Source organism: Cydia amplana, chromosome 15, assembly GCF_948474715.1.
Source record: "Cydia amplana chromosome 15, ilCydAmpl1.1, whole genome shotgun sequence".
Taxonomy (NCBI): Eukaryota; Metazoa; Arthropoda; class Insecta; order Lepidoptera; family Tortricidae; genus Cydia; species Cydia amplana.
In genome coordinates, this window is record NC_086083.1 from 10337830 (window position 1) to 10350335 (window position 12506).

The following is a 12506-nucleotide window of genomic DNA, read 5'->3' on the forward strand; positions in this document are numbered from 1 at the left end:
CCTAATAATTAAATATATTAGTTATTTCGTTCTTCGAAATGCACAATATACAAGCATTTACTCTTTAAAGACTATGTGTTAGAAAGAATAGCCATAATATACAAAACAGTGGTAAAGTATATTATTTGACTTGCAACATTTCATTGAATACCAGGCACCAAGTTGCCACCAACATACAGAGAATAATTTTTGACATTTGTTTGACGTTTTTAACTATTTCTTTCAAAATGGCTCCCACCCGGAGTATCATCGGGTTTTTAAATCCAAAAACCCTTACCGCGGTGTTTAGTAATAATATTAACAAAACTACGTGTCGGTTCGTCCATAAATGTAATAAATGTGAAAAATTTATTGGAGGGCCTGCGATTGCTATTGCATCATTAGTGCACAATAAATTCAATTGTAAGTATTGACACGCTTTTATTACATCACCGGCTGTTATTTATTGCCAATATTACAAGGAAAGACCTTTAATTTAATGTATCAGTCAAATGGTTTCCAATGGAAGTATTTTTTTCACTTTAATGAAACATAACCTCTCACACGTTCAGATAACACGGGGACTACTAAACATCGATATATTCACACCACCAACTGTCTGGCCGCTCGCGTCGATTACTACAAGGTGCTGGGCGTTTCAAAGAATGCCTCCGCTAAAGATGTGAAGAAGGCATACTATCAACTTGCGAAGAAATATCATCCGGACGCAAATAAATCTGATCCCGAGGCCTCTAAAAAGTTCCAGGAAGTCTCGGAGGCTTATGAGGTATTAAATATTCTGATAAGTGATGATATTGTACTAAACATGTTAATAGTATTTCATATTGTACTGTAAGGTTGTTTTTATAATTCTAAAGAAACATATTATCTTTACAGATGACATACACAAATAGAAATTGCAAATATAGTGGTTTTCTAATCTGAGTAAATAATCTGTTAGTGCTTAAATTGTCATATTTTGAATGACTTGTTACTTTTGGTCAGATTTGAGATTATAGAATATCAAGATATTCTGTAATTTCATAGTTTATGATGGAGTGAGTTGGAGGATTGTATTTGAAGAATGTTGTATTCTATGAACAAGCAAAATTTATAAAAAGGATTCCTGTTACAGATTCTCTCTGATGAAAACAAGCGTAAGCAGTATGACACCTTCGGCACAACATCAGAGCAGATGGGCATGGGAGGTGCTCCGGGTGGGACTGATGGGTTCACCCACCAGTGGCAGTACAAGGCCACCATAGACCCCGAGGAGCTGTTCAGGAAAATATTTGGAGACGCTGGTTTCAAGAGTGAATCGTTTAGTGATTTTGCCGAGAGTCAGTTTGGATTTGGTGCTGCTCAGGAAGTAAGATTTTTTTTTTAATAATTTTACGGTTTAGACTCACTTGTTTTAAGTCACTCGCGTCATGTTAGTATGTCTCGCAACAATTTAAATTCAATTAAGAATTTTTTTATTTAAATTTAAGAAACAATAGTGCAAAACTTTAGTTTTTAGTATTCGTTACAAAACTTTTTTCACGGAACACTTATGGGATCACTTCTGTCTTGTTTCTATAAAATTACTTTTATGTTGGAATTTTTAAGATTCACTTATTATTTTCAGTTTTGAAACTTCCACAATTTATTTTTTTATAAAATTAGCAACTGAATAAATACATCATATAACTAATGCTTGATTATTACAATAATTGTAGACTATAAATAATCTTATGATGATGTTGGTTATGATGCCTAACTTTGTTGACAATATATTATACAGTTAGCATACTCAATAAATCAGTAAATAAATGTACAAGATAGGAATGGAAACAAATAAGTATTTATTCCTGTAGTGTAGTGTTTGCACAACTAATTTTTTCAATCAACTAACTTACAGGTCATAGTAAATCTCCGGTTCACGGAAGCGGCGCGTGGCGTGAACAAGGATGTGAACGTGAACATAGTAGACACGTGCCCAAAGTGCCAGGGCTCTCGCGCCGAGCCCGGCACTAAGGCCATCAAGTGCACATACTGCAACGGAACAGGGATGGAGACATTCTCACGAGGTATGTACCAGATATCCCCTGAACTGTAACTCAGTGCCTCAACTTAAATATTATACTTAACTCTCATTTAAATTTGTACAGTCGTCATCAGATATATCGGAGCGGCCGAGGTGCTGAAAAATATCTGAACACGCACTTTAACTGCTTGATAACAGAGGTGTGTTCATATAATTGTGAGAACCTTGGTTGATCCAATATATGTGATGGCGACTGTACCTTAGCATTTTATTTTTGGTGCCAACTTCTTGTGACAGATTCATGTCAGCGGTGCGAGGTTACTTTCGTTTATGTTACTGGTGTTCACTAAAAAACATATTCTAAACAGATGAATCTACCTTGTTTGCACGCCTTTTGATATGTATCTTACCCTCGCCGGCCTTATAGTCCTTAAGGTTCTATCTATCTATCAAGCCCTTTTATTCTGAGTTAGAGTATGTCTCTTAACTCGAGTGTGCCGCTTGGCAAAGGCCTCCTCTAGCTCTTTCCATTGGGGTCTGTCGTAGGCCATAGTCCTTAAGGTTACTTTTATAATATTTTGCTATTAATTCTAGGGCCTTTCGTAATGCGGTCCACCTGCCGGCACTGTCACGGGACCCGCATGTTGATCAAGTTCCCCTGCGTCGAGTGTGAAGGAAAAGGCCAATCGGTAAGTAAGAGCACTAATGCCATAGAGCTAATGCTTAGCACAATTTGTACATAATATTAACAGCTTTTAGCATCTGCAACACAGAAAGTTTAACAAACGCATAGTAAATATAACGAATAACTTCATTGACAAACGCCACACCGCAGGCTAGCATGCACTAGGCCCAGGCCTGGAGAGCACTGGTGAAGAGTGCCCACAATCGTCACGTCCCTCAGCCACGAGGTTACGACAAGGAAGAGAGAGAGAGATAGTAACATTAGTAACTATTCCATCCATGCAAACGCGTCATTGATTCATAAGCATAAAGGCTTGGCCAAACACACAGCGCGACGCAGCGCCGCGTCCGCGCCGCGCGACCGCGGCACATGCTAACAGGTTACCGACGTCAGACAGACTGCGTCCCGCCGGTATCACACCCCGCTTCAGTCGCGCCCCGCGGACGCGGCGGGCCGCCGCGTCGCGCTGGGTCACATCAGTCGGATCGGCATCACGCGGCGCGGACGCGGCGCTGCGTCGCGCTGTGTGTTTGGCCAAGCCTTAATCGTCGTTACGCACACTATGGATTATAGTCAAAGTACATATGCTGTTTAACACATTCAGTGCCCAAAACCCGACTATCGGGTATTTCGGGCATTATCTATGAAAAGGGACCTTATTGTCGATGGCGCTAACGCCGCACAGCGTCGCGCGGCATTGTATTTATATCGGCGCATCGTTAATAATGGTGTAAGCGCCATCGACAATAAGGTCCCTTTTCATAGATAACGTCACATTTTATGATTTCTTTCCCAGGCCGGACGACCCCATAAGTCGGGATCGTGGTACTACAGCTTTATATGACGAAATTTTTGTGGCCTGGCGCGGTGGTCTTGTTTGGCTGGGTGGCAATGAATGTGTTAAACTGTTCCGGACACTCGTATCTCTACTCTCTACTAGTACTCTATGCGATCTTGTTTGTTTAGGTACAACGCAAGAAGGTGACGGTGCCAGTGCCGGCTGGCGTAGAGGACGGGCAGACGGTACGCATGGCGGTCGGCAACTCGGAGATCTTCGTCACCTTCAAGGTGGAAGCCTCCAAGTACTTCCGCCGCGACGGACCCGACGTGCACTCCGAATGCACGGTGAGTTATCATCATCATTCACCATTTTAGCCTTCGGTCGCCCAATGCTGAGCATAGGCCTCTCTTGTACGCCACTTGTCCCTGTCCTGTGCTAGTCTCATCCAAAAGTGCCCCGCGATACTTCGAACTTCATCCACCCAACGAGCCAAGTGAGTTGTACTACAGAATAAGTAATACCTAGTAGTAATACCTAGTAATAGAGTCTGTTCGGAAAGAAGAGTCGTGGAATGTATTGGGTCCCATTCATTCCACGACTCTTCTCTTTCCGCACAGACTCTACCATACAGAAAAGAAACTTCCTACAAAACCGAAGTTTGACAGCGATTCAGGAACGAGTCATGCTGTTTTTTATGTATGGTACTATCCCTTTCGGCTATTTAGGGTTGTCGAAATTCAAGTCATTATCTTATCTGTGGTCGTACACGCAAAGGGACGTCAAGTTGTGCCAACCCTCATAATTGCTCGGAGCAATGCTGAGCCGAACGGAGCCCAGAATGCCTCCTGCAATTTTATTTGGCCGTTACTCGTGGCATTTGAGAACGAAATATGATTTTTGTAAATAGTTGGTAAAATTACAACCGGCCATGTTGCATAACAAACTACAACTAATATTACAAGCGGAACTCCTTTTCTAATTTTACTAATTAAAAAAAAAGGAGTTCCGCTTGTAATATTAGTTGTAGTTTGTTATGCAACATGGCCCTGAGGCCGATTGCATAACAACTTGTGACTAATAATATTAGCGGAAGTCTCTTTTCCATTCCTTTGATTAGAAAGAGACTTCCGCTAATATTATCATAACAGTTATTGAAAGTTTGAATTTGGAATCTTTGCGCGATAATACGATAAACAACTTCATAGATTTTCCAATGGCTGTTTCCTGGCTACGGCTGTTGTAACTTGTACATGCTAAAGTCACACATAGTTCGAGTAAATCAGAACTGTACAAGAAAAACACAGTCAGCATAAAAGCTTGTACCAAACTTTTTTTAACGGACACTTTAAAAGTATTGAATTTTGCTTACAGATTTCCGTATGCCAAGCCTTATTGGGTGGCACAGTTCGGATACAGGGCCTCTATGAAGACCACACCCTCCAGGTATGTACCGTAAATTCGTAGTATTTTGCATGACCGAGTTGTATACATTGGTGTAATTAGTAGAAAATAAAGAACCCATATGTGACATTAGTAGATTGTGTCACAAGGGAGCAAAATTACATATTTACGGCGTGGGTGTACATTGAATCTGGAACGAAGCGAAGGATTCAAATGTGAACGCCCAAGGTGGGCAATAATTTTGCTGCCATGTGACACATACCTACTGCTTTTCACATTACCACTAGGAAATTATTTAGGAACATAACCATTTCCTCATACCTTAAAAACCTAAAAATATAGTAGAAAAAAATGTAATCGTGGTCTAGAACTGAAATGTGTCACTTTGATCCCTCATAGCGGGGAAGAAAATGCCATTTTCCGAATAGGTGATGTGGTATGAAACTTTGTTACAGATATTGCCAGGCACATCGTCGCACAAGCTGATCAGGTTGTCAGGGAAAGGTATGAAGCTAGTCAGCAAGCACGGCTACGGAGACCACTACGTACACATCAAAATAAAGGTTGGTTTCAATGGAAACATTGCTGAAAACTTCATAATTGTGTTTATTGTAAAATTTCGTAATCACTTACAAGGAAAGAAAGGAAAGAAGGAAAGGTGGGGAAGTACCTCCACCATACAGAAAACCGCAGCCAAATAACACTAGACCCTACTCTTGTGTACCCCTACTGTTGTGTAGGCTACGGTGACTGCTTACCAGGCAGCCCGTATGCTTGTTTGCCACCGATGTGGTATAAAAAAAAGGAAGGGTACCCAACTGTCCGGCTCTGATTAGATTTATTTTTATATATGTTATATAGTAGTCTAAAATAACAGACACGTATTTATTTTTAGCTGCCCATACTCAACCTACTGGGAGAAATTGTCCTCCAAAGTACTGAAAAGTGTCAAAACGCTCTAACTTCTGTAGAGAGTTTTATTCAAGCAAATTGCTAGTTAATTACTGGTTTGAATATATGTACCCTTCCTTGTTAGTTTCCATACGAGAATTTGAAAATGAAGAAAAAAAATGGAAAGAGCTGGTGTACGAATGTTAGCACTTTCCTCGGGACGTACCTATTGTGCAGATCGCTGGTTTAGACAAGCGATTCAAGAATTACCTAACTCTTGTTTAGACACGAAATCTTCAAAATTGACGAGATCCTTTTGATTGGTGTTGGTCTTGAAAGGGTCGAGTTCTTACTTCTCTTGCTTTATCTAGGGGCACGGCAGTGCCCCCGCCAAGTCGAGCAAAACAAAGACAAACGGCCGTACCATCCTTTTCTCGAAGCGATTCCGGCCTTTTTCGACGTCCTGTAATTTTGTGCTGGCTAAAGCTAGAACCCTGAATTTTCAGTGACATATAGGGCTTAACATGCTTTAGATGTATTCTCAAAAACATTTAATTTTCAGGTCCCCGCAACTTTGAACGAGAAACAAAAGGCGCTTATCTACGCTTACGCCGAGCTAGAAGAGGACACGCCCGGCCAAATCCTAGGTGTCTCGTATGACAGAGATGGTAAGAAATAAAACAATAGCTTATACCTCGTGGTAGATGCCGCTATAAGCCTGAGACGTAACGTACAGAGAGTATAATTGAAAAAAATCATTCACTTGTCCATGGCCTTCACAGCTCTGTTGGTTAGTAGATACAGCGGTATCCATAATTAGAGTAACCAATAACGAGTTGTGGACATTAACTGCATTATGTTATGATATAAATCCATTATAAATCTATTAATTTAAGTTAATTTTATTTTCAAGTTTAGTGTAGTAGAATTTTCACTCGAACATGGCCTGAATCAGAAAAACCTTTTACAGTACATATGGTGCGGAAAATAGCGAAATCCCGAACTAGTGCAGGAAATAGTACTAATGTACGTTGTAAATAACTATTCTAGAACAGCGGTCAAGAAACACTGTCTAATTATGGATACCACTTTTCAGGTAGATGATTTATTCAATTACATTTACCCTTTATTAAATTAAACGCCATGTAACCTGGAGCTTCTAAACCACTTCGGGTGACCAGCTATCCGAAATTATCAGAGCAATTTGTTTTCCAGAAAATTCTAAATCTAACAACAAAAAACAGGGAACGATACACGAAGCTAACAGAGACACAGAGGATGCTCCAAGAGACAGCACCCAACCATCATTTCTAGATAATCTAGCAGAGACTTACAGAGTCAACAAACCTTATTTTGTAATAGGATTCGTCATGTCTTTGATTCTGTGTAGTATGGTGATAATGAATGACCCGCAAGACAGGTATGGCGTGGATGCTTATATGAATAGGAGAGAGACAGAGGAAGATAGAAGTGTGAAAGGGCCTTTGGGTTACCAGAACGCTATAAGAAGGGAGAAGGAAAAAAATCCAGAATTGTATGATGCGTGAATGAGATATATTGTTATTTGGGTTAATCAACTTTTTCTTGTCACACGCTATGGTTACGATCTCCTGAGTCACTCTTAAAATAAGCTACATGACTAATTTTCATTTATGGTATCAATCGATCGGGTTTGTTTTTAGGATCAAATGTCTATATGGGACCCATTGCATTAAAGTAACACAAAAGTCAGAAATTGTAGTCAAAGGCCGACAGTCCCACTTCACTCGCGAAACGCCCTATACAAAACGGCCAGGGGCCGTGACGTCATCGCCCATCTTGTAGTATGGACAAAACAAGAAAATTGGGTTTTTGTCGGTGAAATATTGCGTTTATGTATATAGTTGCTATACAATATTTTTTTGGGTGAAATGTAAGGAATCGAATGGTACCCTTACTTTCATCGTTTTTGGAAGTTAAAAAAAACTTAAATTTTGAAACTTCCAGTACGGATATGATGGTCGTTCTTGTCTACGTGACAGCGTGATAAAACGGTGTCCGTCACTTTCTTTCCCACGGTGTTAAACAGTGACAGTTATTTTATCACGTGGATAAAGATGGATAAAGCTATCCATAATAGGCTGGCTGGTCCTGTATTTTTGTAATTTTTCAATATTTTAGTTTAATATCCACATTATTGTGATAAACTGCTCGTTTGCTATGTATTTTACTAGATTTTGTTATAAAATTCAACATGTGTCATCGTCCCTATTCTAGGTTTTTCGTATTTAAATGAACCAAACTTGCATTTTATGGTAGTTATAAGACCTTTCCGTAATGGGACATCTACTGAGCATGTTAGTAGAACACGGTACAGCAGTTCTTTTAACAATCTATGCTACTATTGTCTCCTCGCTGATGGGACAGAATAACAACAAGAAATAGTTGATTGACCCGTTTGTGTAATGTCGCGTTCGAAACGCTGATGTAAGTATCGTTTAGAATTCGGTTAAGTCGGATTTTATTTGAGAATATGTATACTTATTCAATTTTTTTCTTACAATATGATAGCTTCGTCTCAAGTACTATTTACATTTAAATGGTAGTTTACTGAGACAATACCTGCTATGACATATATGGAGAAGTATATAAATATAATGTAGCACATATTTCTACAGCTAAACAAAATGGCGCTGTACGGCGCCAAACGTTACATTTGACCACGTACAATTTAAAATAATCATAATACAATATCGTATGTTTCAGTATACATGCTCTATGCCATACACAGTGAATGTTTGCTATTGATACATATATATTTATTAATTTATTATGAACGTTTGACTATTTATAAGTGCTTGTTTTGAAAGATTCTTAGTTTAGCTACCAAAGGGATATAGTATGATGGTTAGAAAAATGTAAAAACATTATTTCGAATACATGAAATTGCTAGATAATATTGTTGTTTCATTTTGTATCCTATTTGGCAACCCTTTACCATCATGCTATAGCCTCGACTGCATAAAAGAAAAACCGTCAAATTGGGTAACTTGATTCACAATGGGTAACATTAGACAGCAAATTATTACTTACGCTTACGTAGCTGGTAGCATGGTACCTATAATAATATACTCCGTCTGATACTCTCTTCCGACCACGTGACTGACACAAGCCTACGTCATCATGCGACAGCGCTATATGATAATATGCGATAGCGCTATATAAAGTGGCAATGTTATTGTGACGTAGGCTTGTGTCACTCTGGGAAGAGAAGACCATGCTTTGAAGAATGACCAACTACAAACAAGTAAATAGTCCAGTCGTGCCAACCGCATTCAATTTAAATATTTCATTCGCTAATGTTACCCCTCATGGCCGGAGTTACCTCATTGATTGGACAACCCATTTTACCGTACTGTAAACGCGGCTTTAACACGTTCACTGTCTCCATACAAAATGATATGACAAAGTCACATGTCCATTTCATTTCATTTTCATTTATTTATTCACAAGCAATATTAACATCGCATTGGAAATTATACATACAAATTGGCTTTCAAGTGTGCTTTCACTTTGAAGTTGTGAACCCATAGTTGAAGCACACTGCTGAAAAAAAAGCTTCATGACCCCACATTGGGGGCACCCGGACAGGGAACGTTAACCCTTTACCAGGCTGACATTTCAAAAATGACAATCGAATGTCAGTCTTACTCATCGAAAATAGAACACATGTTTGAAGTGCCGTATGTGGGAAATATATATATCCCTTAGCCTGGTAAAGGGTTACAGATCAAGAATTTTAGTAGGTATAACGTTGATCGCCTAGAATTCTAAAACAAAAACGAGTCTACTTATACTTTTAGTTAGCTTTATTGGTTACAAAGTCGTAAGTGGTAACTTATAGCACTGAAAAGTTCAAAAACACGTGATTGAGACCTCTGAAAAAACCACGTTGGTCCCAACATGCCTTTGACTATATGAAAAAAATAATAAAATTGCTTCTCATAGGTAACACCATCTAATGAAATGGAAATCAAGTATAAGTCCTGTGTGAGTTGCTGTATAAACATAAATCGTTGGTATGGTTTAGTTGGTTGGAAATAAATTTAAATCTGTCGTGGACAGATCATAGATTTTGATATTTTCATAAAAGCCATTTTAGAATTGATCACGATCATATGATTTGGTTAGGTAACTTAATTCGTGATGTGGCCAATTGATCATTTCATGAAATGGTCGCCACATCGTGAAATGATCAATTCTAACATCTGGCCATGACAGATCTACCACTTCTAAAAATTAACGAGGTGCTAAATTAAATGTATTCATTAAGCAGTTATAACAGTAGGTAATTTGCAGTAATAGTACTAATAGTCATTATTTAGAAATTAGCTACTATGGACATACACTCGAAATTGAAATTTTCTCGCCCCATTTCTCATATTTCTGAATAAAAAAAATAGTAACACTTTTGATATAAGTACGAGGGGCGTTCAAAATATTCTCGGTATTGATATCTTACGACCTCTTCTAAAATTTCTTTCGTTACTGGCCGCTAAGGTTTATTCGTTGACATTAAAAAAAAGTATAATTCGAACCGAGATGGTCTTTTGTTTTTCTGCAATTGCTGAACAAACATGAACATCATGTGCGAATTGACAATGTTAACTAAATTAGAACATCGATGCGTGATAAAATTCTTGACAAAACAGGGTAAAAATTAAAAAACCATAAAAGAGGAAATGGATTGTGTTTACCGTGAGTCTGCTCCTTCTTTATCTACCATTCAAAAGTGGTCAAGCGAGTTTAAACGCGGAAGGGAGAGTATTGAAGATGACCCTAGACCTGGCCGGCCTGTAGTAGCTACTTCACAAGAAAATATTGATAAAGTGGAAAAACTTATATTGGAAGATGGTCGAGTGAAGGTAAAATCTATAGCACAAGTAACCAATCTCTCTATTGGTACCGTACATGATATTATACATGACCATCTTAATATGTCAAAAGTAAGTGCAAGATGGGTTCCGCGAATGCTGACTCGGCTTCAAAAAGACATACGTGTAGCTTGTTGTTCCGATTTTATTGACCTGTGCGGTGAAAATCCTGATGAGGTGCTGCAAAGAATAGTTACTGGAGATGAAACCTGGGTTCATCATTATGACCCAGAGAGTAAACAAGAGTCCATGCAGTGGCACATTAAGGGTTCAGCTCATCCCAAGAAGTTCAAGGTCATCCCTTCAGCTGGCAAGGTCATGGCCACGATATTTTGGGATTGTGAAGGAGTATTACTAATCGATTATAAAGAAAAAGGTGTAAATATCACAGGACAGTACTACGCTAACATTCTACGTCAATTAAAGGATGTAATTAAAGAAAAGAGGAGAGGAAAGTTAACCAAAGGTATTCTGCTTCTGCATGACAACGCCCCCGTCCATACTGCTCATATTGCCAAGGCAGCTATTGTTGAATGTGGGTTTAAAACTGTTACTCACCCACCGTATAGTCCGGACTTAGCCCCCAGCGACTTCTTTTTGTTCCCCAATCTTAAAAAGGATCTGCGTGGAAATAAATTTTCTGACGATGAAGCATTGAAGGCGGCAGTGGAGGAGCATTTTTACACGAAAGATAAAAAATATTTTTACGAGGGATTATTTTAAGTGTATGAACATAGGGGGGGAGTATATTGAAAAATAAAAATATCAAACTTTTCGTACTTGTTTGTTTTCATTCTCATACCGAGAATATTTTGAATACCCCTCGTAGGTACCGAAGGTGTAATATGTATCGTATTCAAAGTAAAATTAATTGATAATTCCCTTTAGAACAGTATCTTAATAATTAGTAAATACTTGGTTAGCCGAAAAAATAACTGATTACACAGTTATAACATACATTCACAGGCAAGAAAGTGTCCGTAGCAGACAACCAAACCCTCACGGACGCCGTCAAAGAAGCCCTCAAAGACAAGAAGACTAGTGAAGCCGAAGCTCCGAAGGCAGATGGCGCCACCGACGCGACCGAAGACCTCAAAGAGCCTAAAAGGAGTAAAGCGTAGTAGTTTTCGTGTAGGACTTTGATCTAGCTACGATACATAACATAAGAGAATGGAAATATGTAATTTGAAAGAATTGTTGAAACTCAAAAGAGATTCGTGCAAAAACGTGTTTTATGTTAATTCAATTTTTTTCATTGAAGTTTGAAAATATATATTTATACTTGGTCAAGCAAATCTTGTCAGTCGAAAAACGCGGCAAATTTTTAAAATCGCGGGTTAGCAAAACTACGTTTTTAACTGTTCGAAAATCGCGTGTCATTTATATCTTATCTGTGGCACTGTTTTTTTACATTTCATCGTTGTTCGATGTACATCGCTGCTTTTTGTTCGTTTCCTAGGGATACCATACTTTAGTTTGCTTTACAATCCTACTGACATATCCGGCTTGACAGACTATAGGTATGGATTCATCATTTGAAGACTATTGGACCACTATTAATTAGTATGACCTGAATATTAGGCCAGCAACAAAAATATTTAATACATTTCGTATTTCATAATACCCTTGTATCGTAGCTAGTGTCTTGAGGAATAGCCATTGGGTCTAACACAACTGACGTAAAATAAAAACCTGATTCCTTTATTCTTTCTAAACGAGAGAATCTGATTATGTTGCCTCGTTCGGCTTGTGACTTGATAGCCAGTTGTTTTAGCCTAATAATGGGCCTAAAGGCTTGGAAATTAACCTTTTGGACGCCAATTACCGATA

General features: G+C 38.7%; 1 protein-coding gene across 2 annotated transcripts; it reads left to right on the forward strand.

The window, feature by feature from the left end:
• Positions 1-196: 196 nt before the first annotated feature.
• Positions 197-11830, forward strand: LOC134654536 (protein tumorous imaginal discs, mitochondrial-like). Of its 2 annotated transcripts, none has more exons than XM_063509982.1 (10): positions 197-402; positions 552-766; positions 1115-1348; positions 1880-2048; positions 2600-2694; positions 3657-3815; positions 4843-4914; positions 5328-5435; positions 6326-6431; positions 6979-7310. In XM_063509982.1, the coding sequence occupies exons 1-10, from the start codon at positions 228-230 to the stop codon at positions 7308-7310; spliced, it is 1665 nt and encodes a 554-aa protein (XP_063366052.1). In that variant the 5' UTR covers positions 197-227. The 2 variants fall into 2 exon arrangements, with proteins under 2 accessions (XP_063366052.1, XP_063366054.1); XM_063509984.1 differs by lacking the exon at positions 6979-7310 and adding an exon at positions 11643-11830 and having other exon boundaries at positions 198-402.
• The last annotated feature ends 676 nt before the right edge of the window (positions 11831-12506 follow it).